This window comes from Hemitrygon akajei, chromosome 15, assembly GCF_048418815.1.
Source record: "Hemitrygon akajei chromosome 15, sHemAka1.3, whole genome shotgun sequence".
Classification (NCBI taxonomy): Eukaryota; Metazoa; Chordata; class Chondrichthyes; order Myliobatiformes; family Dasyatidae; genus Hemitrygon; species Hemitrygon akajei.
Genome location: NC_133138.1, coordinates 3,343,590 through 3,365,500, shown reverse-complemented (window position 1 = coordinate 3,365,500; position 21,911 = coordinate 3,343,590). Strand labels below are relative to the sequence as shown.

The 21,911-nt window shown below is 50.4% G+C and overlaps 1 protein-coding gene across 1 annotated transcript in view; it reads right to left on the bottom strand.

Annotated features, from left to right (window-relative positions):
• Positions 1-570: 570 nt before the first annotated feature.
• LOC140739104 (macrophage colony-stimulating factor 1 receptor-like) overlaps positions 571-21,911 on the bottom strand; it is a 108,585-nt gene continuing 87,244 nt past the window's right edge. Inside the window, exons 12-17 of the mRNA XM_073067063.1 lie at positions 19,781-19,866; positions 17,262-17,384; positions 16,762-16,873; positions 16,184-16,283; positions 10,566-10,671; positions 571-1,331 (exon numbers count right to left, since the gene is read on the bottom strand). Coding sequence (XP_072923164.1) covers positions 1,209-1,331; positions 10,566-10,671; positions 16,184-16,283; positions 16,762-16,873; positions 17,262-17,384; positions 19,781-19,866 — 650 coding nt within the window. The 3' untranslated portion in view covers positions 571-1,208. The remainder of the gene's footprint in view (positions 1,332-10,565; positions 10,672-16,183; positions 16,284-16,761; positions 16,874-17,261; positions 17,385-19,780; positions 19,867-21,911) is intronic.

Below are 21,911 nucleotides of genomic sequence, written 5' to 3'. Positions count from 1 at the left end.
CACATTCTGAAGATATGTGGATGTAATTGGGTGTTGTGGGATCATTGGGCTGGGACGACCTGCTACTATGCTGTATCTCTAAATAATAAATAAATCTCCCAGTGGAGAATGTGGCCTAACAGCAAACATGGTTCCCAGCCACCAACTCCCCCTCATCTCTCCCATTTTTCAGCATGTAAGGGACAAGGCCTTAAACGTGAGCTAGATGATTGCTAGAATGTTAGAACTCTAATAACTTTGTTTAAAAAGCATAATTCAGTACTCGGTATCTCCCAATTGTAAATGACTGTGAAAACCCAACCAGAGTTTCACCGGAGTTAGACCCCAGCCTGCGGTATCCATGGCAGCAATGAGACAGAGGCATTGCCTGCAGCTTCCAGTTAGGCCCCAAAACCCTGCAGACCTGGTGAATTCATTAGAGCCCCTTCCCCCTCCCACACATCCTCACACTCCTCCTCATACACCCACCCTCACCTCTCGCACCTCCCACTTCCCTTCCCCACCCTCATCCCTCCCACCCCCACCTCACTCCTCCTTCCCTCTTTCCCTCCCTCTCTCTTCCCCTCACTCTCCCCCTCCCTCATCCTTCCTTCCCTCTTCCATCATGCTCTCATTTCCCACATCCTTGCAGTAACCCTTTGAGAGACCCCAGCACAACTCTAACCCTCCCAGATACCCCAGCACAGCCTTGACCCTCCCAGATACCCCAGCACAGCTCTAACCCTCCCAGGTACCCCCAGCACAACTCTAACCCTCCAAGATACCCCAGCATAGATCTAATCCTCCCAGATACCCCCAGCACAACTCTAACCCTCCGAGATACCCCAGCACAGCTTTAACCCTCCCGGATACCCCAGCACAGCTCTAACCCTCCCAGATGCCCCAGCATGTCTCTAACCCTCCCAGATACCCCAGCACAGCTCCTCCCTCCCAGATACCCCAGTACAACTTTAACCCTCCGAGATACCCCAGCACATCTCGAACTCTCCCAGAGACCCCAGCACAACTCTAACCCTCCCAGATACCCCAGCACATCTCCTCCCCTCCCAGAGAACCTCAGCACAAGTCTAACCCCTGTGTTATTTGAGTCAGTGGTCACAGCATGAAGCATTGATTAGGAGAAGGTGAAGCAGAGACTCAGCACGCAGGTGCTGTGCTGTCCTTGAGCTCTCTCGGACACCGAGGGAAATATTCCCACTTCCCTGGTCTCACATCTTGTTGTAGGGGTTGATGAGCGGGAGGGTGTCTGCACCAATCTCATCCCCTTTGTGAACTGGAGAGTGACAGCGAGGAGAATCTGGATCGCTGTCTCTCGACAGGTTGGCGTAGTCCTGCAGAGAAACACGGAATCAGAAACAGCTCGTCAGGGTTCAGCAGGAAAAGGACCAACAGACACGGAACATGCACCCACCGTGTTGTACCAAACTTTTAACCTACTCTACCCCTTCCCTCCAACATCAATCTCCATTTTTCTATCATCCATGTGCCCAGCTAAATGTCTGTTATGTACCTGCCTCTACCAGCAGGCCTGGTAGGGCGTTCCATGTACCCACCACTGTGTGTGTAAAAGAAAGCCTACTTCTGACATCTCCCAATACTTTCCTCCAATCAACTTAAAATTTTTATTTAAAGTTACAACGCGGACCAGGCCCACCGATTTAACCTCAGCCTAATGACGGGACAATTCACAATGACCAATTAACCTACTGACTGCTATGTCTTTGGACTGTGGGAGGAAACCGAAGCATGGGGAAAGAACGTGCAAACTTCTTGCAGAGGACGGCGGAATTACCGAACAGAACATAGGAACGTGAGAAATAGCAGGAGTCGGCCATCGAGCCTGCTCCGCCATTCAATAAGATCATGGCTGATCTGGCCATGGACTCTTCTCCACCTACCTTCCTTTTCCCCATAACCCTTAACTCCCACAAATCTTGGCAACTTTGTACACACAAGCTTTTAGTTTGATGCCTTCTTTTATTTCCTTAGTTATCCAAGGCTGGCTGTCCCCACCCTCACTGTCCTTGCTTCCAACTGGAATATACAGTCCTTCTTTGGGCACTGTGAAAAATCTCTTTGAGAATCTTCCATTGTTCCTCAACTGTCTCATGATGTAGCCTGTGTTCTCAGTCTACACTAACCAAATCCTCCCTCATCCCATTGTCGTCTCCATTGTTTAGGCATAATACACTGGTTTTATATCGAACTATTCCTCCATTTGTACGAGAAACTCAATCATACCGTGATCACTCTTTCCAAGAGGATCCCTAACTACAAGATCACTAATTTCCCCTGTCTCATTGCACAGGACCAGATCTAAGACAGCATGTTCCCTTGTAGGTTCAGTAACATGACATGTTGTTCAAGAAAGCCATCACAGATGCATTCTGTGAAGTCCTCCTCACGACTGCTTTGACCAATTTAATTTACCCAATCTATGTGCAAGTTAAATCCCCCACGATAACTGCTGTTCCATTCTCACATGCTCAGGTATTTCTCTGTTTGTTGCCTGTGCCACTGTCATGTTTTTAATTCAGTGGCCGATAGACAACTCCCCAGTGATATAAACTCACAATTGAACTCGGAACTCAACACCCTGAACTATAATAGTGTCAGTGAACTATCACGCCCTGCCCCATTGTATTAGCGTTTCCAACTTGAGATATATCTTAACATCTTGTACACCTCTATCAAGTCACCTCTCATCCTACTTCACTCCACAGGGAAAAAGCCGAGCTCACTCAACCTATCCTCATAAATCATGCTCTCGAATCCAGGCAGCATCCTGGTGAATCCCCTCTGCACCCACTCTAATCCAGGCAGCATCCTGGTGAATCTCCTCTGCACCCTCTCTAATCCACACAGCATCCTGGTAAATCTCCTCTGCACCCTCTCGAATCCAGGCAGCATCCTGGTGAATCCCCTCTGCACCCACTCTAATCCAGGCAGCATCCTGGTAAATCTCCTCTGCACCCTCTCTAATCCAGGCAGCATCCTGGTAAATCTCCTCTGCACCCTCTCTAATCCACACAGCATCCTGGTAAATCTCCTCTGCACCCTCTCTAATCCAGGCAGCATCCTGGTAAATCTCCTCTGCACCCTCTCTAATCCACACAGCATCCTGGTAAATCTCCTCTGCACCCTCTCTAATCCAGGCAGCATCCTGGTAAATCTCCTCTGCACCCTCTCTAATCCAGACAGCATCCTGGTAAATCTCCTCTGCACCCTCTCTAATCCACACAGCATCCTGGTGAATCTCCTCTGCACCCTCTCGAATCCCCTCTCCATACTATTAAAGTGTTGTAGCTGCACCCCCCTGAGTCTGATCCTGGTCTATCACGATAGTGGCTAGTGCAACTCTAAGATCAGGGTTCAATTCCCACTGCTGTCTGTAAAGAGTTTGTACGTTCTCCCCGTTACCGTGTAGGTTTCCTCCGGTTTCTCAGGTTTCCACCCACATTCCAAAGACATACCGGTTAGTAGGTACCAAGCTGTGGGCGTGCTTCGTTGGTGCCAGTTGTGTGGTGACATTTGCCCTCAGCCCGTCCTCAGCCCGTGTTGGTGATTGACACTGTGTTTTTGACATTTCAATGTACATGTGACAAATAAAGCTAATTTTTAATCTTTTTTACCCACACCTCTCCCTCCCACTGAACACAAAACGGTCATTGTTTCAGAGTTCTGACGAAGGGGCTCGGATCAGAAACATCGACTGGCCAACCTGCTGAACACCTTGCCACCCCACCGAGGGCTCGTCACAAGGCCAGCAAGCTCTTTACCTCTGCTGTGCACCACTTGCATTTTCAATGACATTTTGTTAACTTATCTGTGGTAGTACTTTGGTTGATGTGCTGTTTCTGATATACTTGTTTTGCAAGCTGCACCAAGGTCGAGAGGAATGTTGTTTTGTTTGCTTGTATAAATGTACAGTCAGATGACAATAAACGTGAGGATTTCCAGCATTGGAGCTGAATCGGGTTTATTCTCATCGACATGTGACGTGAAATTTGTTAACTTAGCAGCAGCAGTTCAATGTGATATATAATATAGAAGTATATGTATATTAAATAGATTTAAAAATCATGCAAAAAACAGAAATAATATATATTAAAGAGTGAGCTGGAGCTCAGATCCACAGAACAAGGGACAGAGAACCAATGTAGCAAAGTGCTGGAGGCTGGAACAGAGAGGATGTGGAGAGGATGTCCCAGTTGTCAGGGAGTCTAGGTCCAGAGGGCAAAGCCTCAGAATCACTTTAGAACAGAGATGAGGAGGAATTTCTTTAGCCAGAGGGTGGTGAATCTGTGGAATTCATTGCCACAGACGGCTGTGGAGACCAGTCATTGGGTATATTTAAAGCGGAGGTTTATAGGTTCTTGATTAGTCAGGGAATCAAAGGTTATAGTGAGAAGGCCGGAGAATGATGTTGAGGGATAATAAATCAGTCATGATGGAATGGTAGAACAGACTCGATGGGTTGAATTGCCTAATTCTGCTTTGCATACAAAATGCTGGAGAAACTCAGCAGGTCAGGCATCATCTACGTAGGGGAATAAATGGACAACGTTTCATCAGGACGTACTCCTTCCCCTCCCCCTACCTTCTTATTCTTCCCCTTCCTTCCAGTCCTGATGGATGGTTTCGATCCAAAATGTTGACTGTTTATTCCCCTCCATAGCTGCTGCCTGACCTGCTGGGTTCCTCCAGCATTTTGTGTGTGTTTCCAGATTCTGCAGAATCTCTTGTGTATTCTCTGCTTGTTAAGTGTAACGCCCTGGGAAAGGTTTCCCTGCCAGTGTAGTGGCCTTTCTGAAGCAGCAGTGTTTGGGTTATGGCCAGAGATAACAGGGGCTTTGGAATATGTGCCATCCTATGAGGGGAATGTTTTTTCTTGTGTTCCTGAGACCGAGGTGATCTGGGTCATTTGTTCGGTGGAAGATGAAGAGAGAAGATGCCAGAAAGGAGGGGTTGGTAGACACCAGGATGGAGTGGTCTTGGAGTGGGGCCGGGAGTCGACGAAGCGCGGGGAAATCGATGGAAGATCAGCAGAAGGGAAACCAGGAACTCCAACGTCCACATTAGACCGTTTCATTAAATGGGCCGTTTACTTTACTGACCCTTTAGTCAAATAAGAATTATAAAGCTAAATTGTTTAGTTGCATGTGGTGTGCTGTCTGTTATTTCGTGGCACTGATTTGTAACGAGGAACAGATCACGGGGCATCCACACAAACAGGAGGTTTTGCACCCTCAGATTTCACACGTTCAGTGGGACCAGAGACTGCCTTCCCTCAACTAACACTGCCTGAGGGTTACATTACTCTTATAGTCAGGCTGTGTCTGTGGAGTCAATGTTTCGGATTGGGGCCCTTCAGCTCCACTTGATGTCCTTGCATGGTACCGTTGTAAAACAACATGTTAGTAATAATGAACCTGATAGTGTGGGCAAGTTCTGCCCAGGGACACCAGTGATGATGTTATGGAAAGGAGGGGGAAGGCACAAGGGGCCGAAAGGCCTCCTCATGCTCCTAGTTCCTCTGTTTTCATCAATCAGTCACTCTCCAGTTCAAGTTTATAGTTATTCAATATGTATAGAGCTAAACGAAACAATGACCCTCAGGGACCAAGGTGCATAACACAATCATATATCACACACAGCACGTCAAATAACATTAACAGATCTATTCTATAGATGTACAAGTTGACATAAAGTGCTAAAAAAATTCCTCCTTACCTCTGTTCTAAAGGGTCGACCCTCAATGTTGAGGCTGTTTCCTCTAGTTCTGGATACCCCCACCAGAGGAAACATCCTCTCCACATCCAGACTATCTAGTCCTTTCAACATTCCGTAGGTTTCAATGAGATCCCTATGCATTCTTCTAAATTCCAGTGAGTACAGGTCCAAAGCTGCCAAACTCTCCTCATATGTTAACCCCTTTTTTCCTGGAATCATCCTCAGGAACCTCCTCTGGACTCTCTCCAATGACAACACATCCTTTCTGCAATATGGGGCCCAAAACTGTTGACAATACTCCAAGTGTGGCCTGACTAGTGTCTTATACAGGCTCAGCAATATCGCCTGAAAGCAGACTACAGGAAGTTAGGAACGAAGTTGAGAAGCAGGACCGCAAAGCTAGTAATCTCAGGATTACTGCCTGTGCCACGTGACAGTGAGTATAGGAATAGAATGAGGTGGAGGATAAATGTGTGGCTAAGGGATTGGAGCGGGGGGCAGAGATTCAGATTTCTGGATCATTGGGACATCTTTTGGGGCAGGTGTGACCTGAACAAAAAGGACGGGTTGCACTTGAATCCCAGGGGGACCAACATACTGGTGGGGAGGTTTGCTAAGGCTACTGGGGAGAGTTTAAACTAGAATTGTCGGGGTATGGGAACCAAACTGAAAGACTGGGGAAGAGGAGGTTGGCTCACAAATAGAGAAAGCTTGTAGTCAATGTGTGAGGGAGGATAGGCAGGTGATAGAGAAGGGACGCACTCAGACCGATAGTTTGAGATGTGTCTATTTTACTGCAAGGAGTATTGTGATCAAAGAAGATGAGCGCAGAGTGTGGATCTGTTCTTAGAGCAATGATTACAGAGACTTGGATGGCTCAGGAGCAGGAATGATTACTCTGAGTGCCGGGTTTTAGATGTTTCAGAAAGGACAGGGAGGGAGGCTAAAGAGGTGGAGGTATGGCACTGCTGATCAGAGATAGTGTCACGGCCGTAGAAAAGGAGGAAGACATGGAGGGATTGTCTACGGAGTCTCTGTGGGTGGAAGCTAGGAATAGGAAGGGGTCAATAACTCTACTGGGTGTTTTTTATAAACCACCCAATAGTAACAGGGACATCGAGGAGCAGATAGGGAGACAGACTCTGGAAAGGTGTAATAATAACAGGGTTGTCATGGTGGGAGATTTTAATTTCCCAAATATCGATTGGCATCCTGCTAGAGCAAGGGGTTTAGATAGCGTGAAGTTTGTTAAGTGTGTTCAAGAAGGTTTCTTGACATAACATGTAGATAAGCCTACAAGAGGAGAGGCTGTACTTGATCTGTTATTGGGAAATGAATCTGGTCAGGTGTCAGGTCTCTTAGTGGGAGAGCATTTTGGAGATAATGATCACAATTCTATCTCCTTTACCATAGCATTGGAGAGGGATAGGAACAGACAAGTTAGAACATAGAATAGTACAGCACAGTACAGGCCCTTTGGCCCACAGTGTTGTGCCGACCCTTAAACCCTGCTTTCCATATAACCCCCACCTTAAATTCCTCCATATACCTGTCTAGTAGTCTCTTAAATTTCACTAGTGTATCTGCCTCCACCACTGACTCAGGCAGTGCATTCCACGCACCAACCACTCTCTGAGTGAAAAACCTTCCTCTAATATCCCCCTTGAACCTCCCTCCCCTTACCTTAAAGCCATGTCCTCTTGTACTGAGCAGTGGTGCCCTGGGGAAGAGGCGCTGGCTGTCCACTCTGTCTATTCCTCTTAATATCTTGTACACCTCTATCATGTCTCCTCTCATCCTCCTTCTCTCCAAAGAGTAAAGCCCTAGCTCCCTTAATCTCTGATCATAATCCATACTCTCTAAACCAGGCAGCATCCTGGTAAATCTCCTCTGTACCCTTTCCAATGCTTCCACATCCTTCCTACAGTGAGACAACCGGTTAGGAAAACGTTTTATTAGAGTAAGGGGAAATATGAGGCTATCAGGCAGGAACTTGGAAGCATAAATTGGAAACAGATGTTCTCAGAGAAATGTTCGGAAGAAATGTGGCAAATGTTCAGGGGACATTTGTGTGGAGTTCTGCATAGGTTCCATATACCTATCCAGGAGTCTCTTAAAAGACCCTATTGTAATGGCCTGCACCACTGTTGCCGGCAGCCCATTCCACGCACTCACCACTCTCTGAGTAAAAAACTTACCCCTGACATCTCCTCTGTACCTACTTCCAAGCACCTTAAAACTGTGCCCTCTCGTGTTAGCCATTTCAGCCCTGGGAAAAGCCTCTGACTATCCACATGTTCAATGCCTCTCATCATCTTACACACCTCTATCAGGTCACCTCTCATCTTCCACCGCTCCACGGAGAAAAGGCCAAGCTCATTCAACCTATTCTCATAATGGATGCACCCCAATCCAGACAACATCCTTATAAATCTCCTCTGCATCCTTTCTATAGTTTCCATGTCCTTCCTGCAGTGAGGCTACCAGAACTGAGCACAGTACTCCAAATGGGATCTGACCAGGGTCCTATTTAGCTGTAATATTACCTCTCGGCTCTTAAACTCAATCCTATAATTGATGAAGGCCAATGCAGCAGCAGCTTTGAGTGTTCTATGGACTCAGACCCCAAGATCTCTCTGATCCTCCACACAGCCAAGAGTCTTACCATTAATACTATACTCTGCCATCGTATTTGACCTACCAAAATGAACCACCTCACACTTATCTGGGTTGAACTCTATCTGCTACTTCTCTGCCCAGTTTTGCATCCTATCAATGTCCGGCTGTAACCTCAGACAGTCCTCCACACTATCCACAAAACCCCCAACCCTTGTATCATCAGCAAATTTATTAACCCATCCCTGCACTTCCCCATCCAGGTCATTTATAAAAATCACGAAGAGTAGGGGTCCCAGAACAGATCCCCGAGGCACTCCACTGGTCACCGGCATCCATGCAGAATATGACCCGTCTACAACCACTCTTTGCCTTCTGTGGGCAAGCCAATTCTGGATTCACAAAGAAAAGTCCCCTTGGATCCCATGCCTCCTTACTTTCTCAATAAGCCTTGCACGGGGTACCTTATCAAATACCTTGCTGAAATCCATATACACTACATCTACTGCTCTTCCTTCATCAATGTGTTTAGTCACATCCTCAAAAAATTCAATCAGGCTTGTAAGGCACGACCTGCCCTTGACAAAGCTATGCTGACTATTCCTAATCATATTATACCTCTCCAAATGTTCATAAATCCTGCCTCTCAGGATCTTCTCCATCAACTTACCAACCACAGAAGTAAGACTCACTGGTCTATAATTTCCTGGGCTATCTCTACTCCCTTTCTTGAATAAGGGAACAACATTTGCAACCCTCCAATCCTCCGGAACCTCTCCCATCCCCATTGATGATGCAAAGATGCAAATAGTTTTTTAAACCTTCCTCCTTTCTTAAAGAGTAGAGTGACATTTGCAATCTTCCAGTCCTCCGGGACCATGCCAGAATCAAGTGATTCTTGAAAGATCATGACCAATGCATCCGTTATTTCTTCAGCAACGTCTCTCAGGATTCTGGGATGTCGTCCTTCTGGTCCGGGTGACTCATCCACCGTAAAACCTTACAGTTTGCCTGGCACCTTTTCATTTGTAATAGCAATGGCACTCACTCCTGCTCCCTGACACATACAGACCACTGGTACACTGCTAGTGTCTTCCACAGTGAAGTAGTCATTAAATTCATCTGACATTTCCATAGTAGTTTTAAAACCTTTGCGGGGTCTTAACTCCACCCACAAAGATTCACCATTCTCTGGCACTACGTTACCTCTTTCTAAATATGTAATTCCATCTCTTATCAACAGAGCCACACCACTGCCCATGCCTTCCTGTCTGTTCTTTCAATACAAAGTATATCCTTTGATGTTAAACTCCCAACTACGGCCTTCTTTCAGCCACAACTCAGTGATGCCCACAATGTCATACTGACCAGTCTCTAATTGTGCCACGAGTTCATCCACCTTATTCTGAATGCTACACACATTAAGATACAGCTCCTTCAGTCCTGCATTCTTTGCCCTTTTTGAACTTTTTGCTGTGTCTGCATTTGTACCCAGTCATTGGCTTGTCCTTTACATTCATGTTACACCCATCATCCACTTGTAAACCTACTGGCTCATCCTCATCTCCATCATACTGGTTCCCATCCCCCTCCCACATTAGTTTAAACCACTTCCAACAGCTCTCGTAAACCTGCCCGCAAGAATATTGGCCCCCCTCGGATTCAAGTACAACCCATCCCTTTTGTACAGGCCCCATCTACCCCAGAAGAGGTCCCAATTATCCAGAAATCTGAATCCTTGCCCCCTGCTCCAATCCTTCAGCCACACATTTATCTGCCACCTCATTCTATTCCTATCCTCACCGTCGCGTGGTACAGGCACCAATCCTGAGATGACTACCCTTGAGTTCCTGCTTCTCAGCTTCCTTCCTAACTCCCTGTATTCTGCTTTCAGAACCTCCTCCCTTTTCCTGCCTGTGTCATTGGTACCAAGATATACCACGACCTCTGGCTGACATCCAACAGAACAGTAATAAGCCTGGTTCTGATTCCTGGCCCCTTGACCTCTCCTGAATACAATCAAAGTCAATTTTATTACCATAGAAAACCCTGAGGCTCATTTTCTTGCGGGCATACTCAGCAAATCGCTAGAATAGTAATTATAACAGGATCAGTGAAACATCAGCCAGAGTGCAGAAGACAATAAACTGTGCAGATGCAAATATGAATAAATAGCAATAAATAACAAGAACACGAGATAATGAGTTGAAGAGAACCTGTTCACAGAACTGGCCCATCTGCTTCCCAATCAGTCTCACGATCTGACTAAAGGACGGCCTCTCGGTGGCTTCCAATCTCCAGCACTGGGTCATGATGTCATAGCTGGGGAACAGAGTTCAAAGGTCAGAGGTCAAAGGTCATGGGTCATCTCCCTTTTTTTCTTGACTGCAAGACCCTGTCTCCCAGGTCAAGGTCAGGCAGCATCTCAGCTTGGATGTCACTCCCAGCCCCCTGCATCAAACCTCCAAAGTTGTGGGCCACTGGGCACTGTAGTCCTGCACCCAGGGTTCAGCCATACCATAGATCACGGAGTGCACAGAGAAACAGGCTCTTCACTGCAACAAAGATGCCCTTCTACACCAATCCCTTTTTTTGTGTCCCATTTCCCTCGGTGCTAATGATTGAGGTTCACTTCCCGCTGCTGGAGTTTCTACGCTCTCCTCACTGTTCCGTCTCGGGTGTGCGGCCAGACACTAACTGAAATGCTCCCACACACACAGCCTTTGTTGCTGCGCACATGGAATTTTCTTTTATCTAATGTTTCATGAAAGTTCAGCGCGGTTTTCAGGCTGTTCACAATTTTCCTGTTCAGAGCTATGGTTACTCCTGATAAAAAAGAATTGGAATGAACGTTGGTTCTCCCTGTGACATGAGGGTTCCCTTGCTCCAGTTTTCTCCTACATTCCGAAGATGTACGGATTAGGGTTTGTGAGTTCTGGGCATGACATACTGGTGGGCTGTCCCAGCACAGCCTTGGACTGCAAACAATGGAAAGCCTGCAGATGCTGGAAATCCACACAGATCAGCGGGCCGGGCAGCATCTTGGAAAGAAGTAGCAGTCGCTGGTTCAGCTCAATTCCCCATCCTTGGACAGCAGGGTTGCTGACGCAAATGAAGCATTTCACTGTATGATTTGATGCTTTGCTGTGCATACGTGTGGCAAGTAGATCTAATCTTTATTATTTATCTTTAAACATTCCCTATCTAGCATCTTACCTCAGACCATTAAACATAGAAAACAGGACAGTAAAGGCTTTTTGGCCCAAGATGATGTACCGACTTTTTAACCTACTCTCCATTTTTCTATCATCCATGTGCCTATCTGAGAGTCTCTTACAGTCCCATTATAGAAAGATGGGACCATTCGGGAGGATAGGGAGTGATGGATAGGACATACAGAGAGGTAGTTACACCCAAGGTGCAGGACACAGGGAACTGGGTGACAGTCAGGAAGGGGAAAGGGGTTAAGGAGCCAGTACAGAGTTCACCTGTGACCATCCCCCTCAACAACAGGGATATCACATTGGATACTGTTGGGGGGGATGTCCTAACAGAGAAATGTCGCAATGGGGGAATCTCTGACACTGAGTCTGCCTCTGTGACTCAAAAGGGAAGAGGGGAAGAAGAGGCGAGCTGTGATGTGAGGAGATTTGTTAGTTCGGGGAACGGACAGGACAGTCTGTGGGCAAGAACGGAATCCAGATGGTATGTTGCCTCCCGGGTGCCAGGGTCCAGGATATCTCAGATCGAGTCCTCAGCATTCTTAAGTGGGAGGGTGAACAGCCAGAAGTCATGCTCCACGTAGGTACCAATGATAAGGGTAGGACGAGTGACGAGATTCTGCACAGGGAGTTCAGGGTGATATGTTAAAGGGCAGGGCCTCCAGGATTGTGATCTCAGGATTGCTACCTGTGCTTCGCGCTAGTGAGACTAGAACTAGGAAGATTATACAGTTTAATACGTGGCTAAGGAGCTGGTATAGGAGGGACAGCATAAGATTTTTGGATCATTGGGCTCTCTTCCTGGAAAGGTGGGATCTGAACAGAAGGGACGGTTTGCACCTGAACTGGAAGGGAACCTGTATCCCAGCTGGAAGGTTTGTTAATGCTGCATGGTGGCATTTAAACTCTTGCAGGGGGATGGGAATTAGAATGCCAGAACAAGTAGTGGAGAGGTTGTGGAGGCAGATGTTGGTAAGACCTCCACAAAGTTAGGATCGAAAGGTTGAGCATGGTGTGACTAGTGTCCTGAGCTGCATTTATTTCAATGCAAGGAGCATCGTAGGAAAGGCGGGTAATAGTGATGAAGGTGAGGTAGCTGGTTTACAAACAGGGGCAATGTGTAGTGAGGAGAGGCTGTTGAGAGGGTCACACTGGGAGGGGTGGTGCTGAGGGAGGGTCACACTGTGGGAAGGTCACACTGGGAGGGGTGGTGCTGAGGGAGGGTCACTGTGGGAAGGTCACACTGGGAGGGGTGGTGCTGAGGGAGGGTCACACTGGGAGGGGTGGTGCTGAGGGAGGGTCACACTGTGGGAAGGTCACACTGGGAGGGGTGGTGTTGAGGGAGGGTCACTGTGGGAAGGTCACACTGGGAGGGGTGGTGCTGAGGGAGGGTCACTGTGGGAAGGTCACACTGGGAGGGGTGGTGCTGAGGGAGGGTCACACTGGGAGGGGTGGTGCTGAGGGAGGGTCACACTGTGGGAAGGTCACACTGGGAGGGGTGGTGCTGAGGGAAGGTCACACCGGGAGGGGTGGTGCTGAGGGAGGGTCACACTGTGGGAAGGTCACACTGGGAGGGGTGGTGCTGAGGGAGGGTCACTGTGGGAAGGTCACACTGGGAGGGGTGGTGCTGAGGGAGGGTCACACTGGGAGGGGTGGTGCTGAGGGAGGGTCACACTGTGGGAAGGTCACACTGGGAGGGGTGGTGCTGAGGGAGGGTCACTGTGGGAAGGTCACACTGGGAGGGGTGGTGCTGAGGGAGGGTCACACTGGGAGGGGTGGTGCTGAGGGAGGGTCACACTGTGGGAAGGTCACACTGGGAGGGGTGGTGTTGAGGGAGGGTCACTGTGGGAAGGTCACACTGGGAGGGGTGGTGCTGAGGGAGGGTCACTGTGGGAAGGTCACACTGGGAGGGGTGGTGCTGAGGGAGGGTCACACTGGGAGGGGTGGTGCTGAGGGAGGGTCACACTGTGGGAAGGTCACACTGGGAGGGGTGGTGCTGAGGGAAGGTCACACCGGGAGGGGTGGTGCTGAGGGAGGGTCACACTGTGGGAAGGTCACACTGGGAGGGGTGGTGCTGAGGGAGGGTCACACTGTGGGAAGGTCACACTGGGAGGGGTGGTGCTGAGGGAAGGTCACACTGGGAGGGGTGGTGCTGAGGGAGGGTCACACTGTGGGAAGGTCACACTGGGAGGGGTGGTGCTGAGGGAAGGTCACACTGGGAGGGGTGGTGCTGAGGGAGGGTCACTGTGGGAAGGTCACACTGGGAGGGGTGGTGCTGAGGGAGGGTCACACTGGGAGGGGTGGTGCTGAGGGAGGGTCACACTGTGGGAAGGTCACACTGGGAGGGGTGGTGCTGAGGGAGGGTCACTGTGGGAAGGTCACACTGGGAGGGGTGGTGCTGAGGGAGGGTCACTGTGGGAAGGTCACACTGGGAGGGGTGGTGCTGAGGGAGGGTCACACTGGGAGGGGTGGTGCTGAGGGAGGGTCACACTGTGGGAAGGTCACACTGGGAGGGGTGGTGCTGAGGGAAGGTCACACCGGGAGGGGTGGTGCTGAGGGAGGGTCACACTGTGGGAAGGTCACACTGGGAGGGGTGGTGCTGAGGGAGGGTCACACTGTGGGAAGGTCACACTGGGAGGGGTGGTGCTGAGGGAGGGTCACACTGGGAGGGGTGGTGCTGAGGGAGGGTCACACTGTGGGAAGGTCACACTGGGAGGGGTGGTGCTGAGGGAGGGTCACACTGTGGGAAGGTCACACTGGGAGGGGTGGTGCTGAGGGAGGGTCACATTGGAAGGGGTGGTGCTGAGGGAGGGTCACACTGTGGGAAGGTCACACTGGGAGGGGTGGTGTTGAGGGAGGGTCACACTGTGGGAAGGTCACACTGGGAGGGGTGGTGCTGAGGGAGGGTCACACTGGGAGGGGTGGTGCTGAGGGAGGGTCACACTGTGGGAAGGTCACACTGGGAGGGGTGGTGCTGAGGGAAGGTCACACTGGGAGGGGTGGTGCTGAGGGAGGGTCACACTGTGGGAAGGTCACACTGGGAGGGGTGGTGCTGAGGGAAGGTCACACTGGGAGGGGTGGTGCTGAGGGAGGGTCACTGTGGGAAGGTCACACTGGGAGGGGTGGTGCTGAGGGAGGGTCACACTGGGAGGGGTGGTGCTGAGGGAGGGTCACACTGTGGGAAGGTCACACTGGGAGGGGTGGTGCTGAGGGAGGGTCACTGTGGGAAGGTCACACTGGGAGGGGTGGTGCTGAGGGAGGGTCACTGTGGGAAGGTCACACTGGGAGGGGTGGTGCTGAGGGAGGGTCACACTGGGAGGGGTGGTGCTGAGGGAGGGTCACACTGTGGGAAGGTCACACTGGGAGGGGTGGTGCTGAGGGAAGGTCACACCGGGAGGGGTGGTGCTGAGGGAGGGTCACACTGTGGGAAGGTCACACTGGGAGGGGTGGTGCTGAGGGAGGGTCACACTGTGGGAAGGTCACACTGGGAGGGGTGGTGCTGAGGGAGGGTCACACTGGGAGGGGTGGTGCTGAGGGAGGGTCACACTGTGGGAAGGTCACACTGGGAGGGGTGGTGCTGAGGGAGGGTCACACTGTGGGAAGGTCACACTGGGAGGGGTGGTGCTGAGGGAAGGTCACACCGGGAGGGGTGGTGCTGAGGGAGGGTCACACTGTGGGAAGGTCACACTGGGAGGGGTGGTGCTGAGGGAGGGTCACACTGGGAGGGGTGGTGCTGAGGGAGGGTCACACTGTGGGAAGGTCACACTGGGAGGGGTGGTGTTGAGGGAGGGTCACACTGTGCTTGGTACAATCTTGGCCCCCTAGCAAATTAAATGCTTTGTTGATAATAATAAGTGTATTTTAAGTTGAGATTGTAAATAGATTGTGAATCCCTGATTATTATGCGTACTTTGGTTATTGAATAAGCTTCTGCACATCTGCCCCACCGGTCAGCTCATCCGCACCCTCAGACTGCCCCATCGGTCAGACAAATGACCCGTGATCTGGAGTTCTGTGCAGAAGACTGGCTGGTTCCCTGCAGACAAACGTGGGGGAGTTTGTGGCTGTTTTACCACAGATTTGTGGCAGTTTCGTAACTAGCCTGGTCAGTCCCAAGCCTGACTGAAAAAGGAGAAGGGTTGGGTATGGGACTAGTAACAGACCCTGTGAAAATCCTGAGCTACAGGAACGCCTTCAGAAGCACCAAGGACCTCATGATCACCAAGAAGTTGGGAAAGAATTGGTGTGGTGAGCTGAAGTAAAAGGCAGCATTGGACGTTTTAACTACCAGATTTTTTTTTAAAACTGTATTTGCTCCAAAACTTCATTAGTGATGTTGGAGATGTGATGTCCAGGATAGGGAACAGGAAGGACTGGGATATGTGCCCCTGGATACTGCTCTCAGATCCAGCGTGACAGGAGTCCCGAGGGGTGGGTCCATGCACTTCCCACTTCTGCCGAGCCGTTCAGAAGGTGTTCCCTGGTCCAGTTTTATTGGAGAGTTCCCAATGAATCCCTCCCAGATCACTGCCTCATCCCTCCCCACCCCACCGTTCCCATTGAATCCCTCCCACTGCCTCATCCCTCCCCACCCCATGGAGTGACTGGCTTACAGCTCAGGAGGGGCGGTGACTGGTCGGCCCATCTGGAAACCTGATCTGATCAGCTTGTAGAAGGTGCTGTCCACCGGAACTCCCGGATACGGGCTCAAACCTGCAGTGGGAACACACACTGTGTTTGTACTGGTGCTCAGGGAAGTGTGTGTGTGTGTGTGTGTGTGTGTGTGTGTGTGTGTGTGTGTGTGTGTGTGTGTGTGTGTGTGTGTGTGTGTGTGTGTGTGGGTGTCTGTGTGTGTGAGTGTGTGTGTATGTGTGTGTGTGTGTGGGGGTGTCTGTGTGTGAGTGTGTGTGTGGGTGTCTGTCTGTGTGTGTGTGTGTGTGTGTGTGTGTGTGTGGGTGTCTGTGTGTGTCTGTGTCTGTGTGTGTGTGGGTGTCTGTGTGTGTCTGTGTCTGTGTGTGTGAGTGTGTGTGAGTGTGTGTGAGTGTGTGTGAGTGTGTGTGTGTATAAAATGGTGCGTGTGTCTGTGTGTCTGAGTGCATGCGTGCATGTATATTCAGAATGGTGTGTGTGAGTGTGAGTGTGTACAGAATGGTGTGTGTGTGTCTGAGAGAGACTGTGTGTGTCTGTTTACCCAGAGAAAAGATCTCCCACAGGAGGATGCCGTACGACCAGACGTCGCTCTGTACCGTGTAGACGCAGTCGAAGATGCTCTCCGGAGCCATCCACTTCACCGGCAGGCGAGCCTGGGGAGGAGCAGAGTCAGTAACACTGGCCCGGGATGGCAGCAGAGGCGCTGGGGAGACGGTCCGCGATGGGGAGGGGAGGAAAGAGGGTAGAAGGGGTAGCGAGGGGAAAGGAAAGAGGGGAGGAGGGAGAGGGGAGAGAAGGGGCAGCAGTGGATGTGGGGTAGTCCATGGAGGGAGGGGAATGGGCAGAGTGGATGGGATGGGTGATTAGTGGTGGAACGGAGAGTGTTTAGATACTGAAGATGGTTACCCTGACTAATGGCGTTTAGTCTGTACTGGTACAGGACAGGAGGTGGGTGGGGGTAGCGGGAAGGACTGGGGGGTGGGGTTGCTGACAGCAGCGGACAGAGAGCTGATTCAGCGGCTGGCCAATCTCAGAACTCACGTTGCCCTTCACCACGTAGTTGGAGTCGTTCACAATGTCCCTCGCCAAGCCGAAGTCACAGATCTTAGCCACTCGGTCGTCTGAGAGCAGGACGTTCCGGGCAGCCAGGTCCCGATGGATGCACTACAATCAGATCCCGTCCAATAGTCAGTAACCCTTGCCAGGTCTCACTATCCCTCGGTCCTCCACAGCCCCGTCACTCACCTCTGCGGCCTGCTGGACTGCGGAGTCACTTGGCTCGGAAACAGGCCCTCTGACCATCGAGTATGTACTGATAATCAAACACCCAGTCACCCAGCCTATATCTTTCACTCCAAATTAGACCATAACATTCAGGGGCAGAATGAGGCCATTTGGCCCATCGAGTCTGCTCTGCCATTCTATTATGGCCGATTTATCTTCCCTGCCTTCTCCCTGTAATCTTTGACGCTCTGACTAATCAAGAATCTACCAGCCTCCACCTTTAAGTGTGCCCAGTGACTCGGCCTCCACTGCCACCTGCAGCAGCGAATTTGCCCCCAGATGCCACAGTGGCCGAGTAACCCAATGACTCCGCACATCACTGGGAAACCGCAGCACCCACAGGAAGCCGTGCGGACGGAGGAAGAATGTGCAAACACCACACAGACAACATAGGAAATTGGGATCAAACCTGCTGCACCCAGGTGCCACCCACTGTGTAAAAACAAACTGTAAACACAGTTGGCCACTGGTTCAATATCCACCATCCCCTCACCCATGCAGACTCTCCATCACACTGAGAGCAGATACCCCGCCTTCCCCCACCTCCTCTCCCTCAATCCTGGCTGCTCCAGGAGGACAGGGAACAGATTGAGAAATTCCCCTTGTTGCTAACCCAGGGCACTGGTGGCAAATGTGGAAATGTCACTGCAGGCCAGTGGTGTGTATGTGTGTGTAAGAGTGAGAGTGTGTGTGTGTTTGTGCAGGAGTGTGTGCATGAGTGTATGTGAGTCTGAGTGTGTGTGTGCATGAGTGTGCAAGTGTGAATGTGTGTGCGAGGGTGTGTGAGTGTGAGTGAGCAAGTGTGGGTGCGAGTGTGAGTGTGTGTGAATGAATGTGTGTGAATGAATGTGTGTGAGTATGGGAGAGAGTGTGAGTGTGAGGGAGGGAGTGAGAGAGTGTGAGTGAGTGTGCGAGAGGGAGAGAGAGTGTGTAAGTGAGAGTGAGAGAGTGTGCGATTGTGTGAATGAGAGTGAGAGAGCAACAGTGGATGAGAGAGTGAGAGTGAGAGTGCTGTGTACCTGTGTAAGTGTGTGTGAATGTGCCTATGTGCGCAAGCATGAGTGTGTGAGTGTGAGTGTGCAGAGTGTGAGTGTGGTGAGTGTGAGTGTGAGTGTGGAGAGTGTGATTGTGAGTGTGGAGAGTGTGAGTGTGGAGAGTGTGAGTGAGAGTGTGTGAGTGTGGAGAGTGTGTGGGGAGAGTGTGAGTGTGTGAGTGTGGAGAGTGTGTGGGGAGAGTGTGAGTGTGTGAGTGTGAGTGTGGAGAGTGTGAGTGAGAGTGTGTGAGTGTGAGTATGGAGAGTGTGAGTGTGAGTGTGAGTGTGAGTGTGGAGAGTGTGAGTGAGAGTGTGTGAGTGTGAGTGTGGAGAGTGTGTGGGGAGAGTGTGAGTGTGGAGAGTGTGTGGGGAGAGTGTGAGTGTGTGAGTGTGGAGAGTGTGAGTGTGTGAGTGTGAGTGTGGAGAGTGCGAGTGTGGAGAGTGTGTGGGGAGAGTGTGAGTGTGGATAGTGTGAGTGTGGAGAGTGCGAGTGTGGAGAGTGCGAGTGTTAGTGTGGAGTGTGAGTGTGAGTGTGTGAATATGAGTGTGGAGAGTGTGAGTGTGGAGAGTGTGTGGGGAGAGTGAGAGTGTGGAGAGTGTGTGGGGAGAGTGTGAGTGTGGAGTGTGTGAGTGTGAGTGTGTGAATATGAGTGTGGAGAGTGTGAGTGTGGAGAGTGCGAGTGTGGAGAGTGCGAGTGTGGAGAGTGTGTGGGGAGAGTGTGAGTGTGGAGTGTGTGAGTGAGAGTGTGAGTGTGGAGAGTGTGAGTATGGATAGTGTGAGTGTGGAGAGTGCGAGTGTGGAGAGTGCGAGTGTTAGTGTGGAGAGTGTGAGTGTGTGAATGTGGAGAGTGCGAGTGTGGAGAGTGCGAGTGTTAGTGTGGAGAGTGTGAGTATGAGTGTGTGAATGTGGGTGTGTGAGTGTGGAGAGTGTGAGTGTGGAGAGTGTGAGTGTGAGTGTGAGTGTGTGAGTGTGGAGTGTGTGAGTGAGAGTGTGAGTGTGAGTGTGTGAGTGAGAGTGTGAGTGTGTGAGTGTGAGAGTGTGAGAGTGTGAGTGTGGAGAGTGTGAGTGTGGAGAGTGTGTGGAGAGAGTGTGAGTGTGGAGTGTGTGAGTGAGAGTGTGAGTGTGGAGTGTGTGAGTGAGAGTGTGAGTGTGAGTGTGTGAGTGAGAGTGTGAGTGTGGAGAGTGTGAGTGTGAGTGTGTGAGTGCAGTCAGGCACCCTCCCTCTATCTGAGTCACACTCACGTTTCGGGAGGACAGGAACTCCATGCCAGTGGCCACCTGATGGGAGAATCTCAGTAGATCATCCAGGTTCAGCTGCTCCTCGTCCTCTGTACACAACACAGCAAAGCAGGACAGCGTTAGGGATAGTGACTGCACACAAGGTGGCCATTTGGGCCATCACACCCCTATCCTAGCACCTTACCAATCCACTCATTTGTTCCTTAAACCTCTGCCTCCCTCAGCCAAACTCCCCATTTACCAAGTCTCTTTTGGGTAACTCGGTCACGGAATGATAGTGAGGTACAGGCCCTTTGGCCCATTGAGTGTGTGCTAACCATCAACCACCCATTTACACAGATCTCGTTATATTCTCTCCCGTGTTCCCATCAACTACCCCAGATTCCACACACACTTTGTCCCAAGGGGCCAATTAACCCACTGACCTGTACATCGTTGGACTGTGAGAGGAAACCTGCCCAGCCATGGGCTACAAACTCCTTATGGACAGCAGTGGGAATTGAACCCGATCATAAGTGACTGCACCAACCACTACACATTTCCCAGCCGGAATGACTCTCTGTCTTTGTCCGTTTGGCCCAGATTACCACCTCAGCATAACAGGTCGGAGTGTGATGTTATTGCGCCTCAAGGCACAGGGGTTCAATCCTGGTTTCCTCTGTAAGGAAGTTTGTATTGTTACGAGTGATGAACAGACCTGATGGACAATGGGGTACAGAGTTAACCATTCCCCTCCTAAGAAACACGAACTATTATGTTGTTATGCTGACCATGAGAAAGAGAGACGGAAAAACAAGCAAGAACATCGGCGACAGATAAGAGAGAGGGGGAAATTGCTGATTAACCGTATTGTGACTCCTTTTTGAATTATTTACTGTTTTGCTTCAAGGACAATAGTTTGCTCATAAACATTCCTCAGTGGACTGAAGGAGTGGCCTTATTTGATGGACACAGTCATTCAGGAGTGATGGATAGCTGAGTCCCCGTGAGTAGGGATAAAAGACAGGTCTGCAGAGACACCCTTCAGACACGCCAGTGGACACTGACTGAGTGTTGGAACCCACAAGAAAGGTGGGGGCTTCAAAGACCAAACCAGGAGGTCGGTCATTAAGGCAATCAGTGTTAACGCAGGGCCGGTGGGGACTTGTGTGTGTGTCCACTCATGCCAGAGTGACGAGTCCACCACAGAAGAACGGTCTAGCAGAAGGATGGAGGGGTCATAACTGAATGACCACATCGATACGATGGATTAAGAAAGCAAAGGAAGGCTTGCCTGACTGTAGCTGTTACATCTCGCTCGCTCGCTCTCTCTCTCTCCAACGATTACAATACAACAACCATAACTACATCAGCACTCATGAACTGAACTGAACTTTATACTTTTCTATGACAATTTATTTACCCCTAGACATCGATAGAGCTTATTTATTATTGATTATTATTATTCCTACACTTTTAGGTTTATTACTGCTAACTAGTTTTATATGTATATTTGCATTATTGATATGGTTTTGCTTATTTTTATTAATAAACTCCTTTAGTATAGTACCACCAGACTCCAATGAATACTTTTTTCTCTGCTGGTTAGACACCCAGTTACGGGGTACGTAACAGTATGTTCTCCTGATAGATGCATGAATTTCTTCCGGGTGCTCCGGTTTCCTCCCATAGTCCAAAGCCACATCGGTTAGTAGGTTAATTGGTCATTGTAAATTGCCCTGTGATTAGGCAGGGGTTAAATCGGTGGGTTGCTGTGGGTGATGCTGTTCATTGCCAGAAGAACCGATCAGTCAGTACGCTCGGGACAGTGCTGACCACCCACCCCGACCCGGGAACAAGCATTACCGATCAGTCAGTACGCTCGGCCACTGGCCACCCCCCACCCCGACCCGGGAACAAGCATTACCGATCAGTCAGTACGCTCGGCCACTGGCCACCCCCCACCCCGACCCGGGAACAAGCATTACCGATCAGTCAGTACGCTCGGCCACTGGCCACCCCCCACCCCGACCCGGGAACAAGCATTACCGATCAGTCAGTACGCTCGGCCACTGGCCACCCCCCACCCCGACCCGGGAACAAGCATTACCGATCAGTCAGTACGCTCGGCCACTGGCCACCCCCCACCCCGACC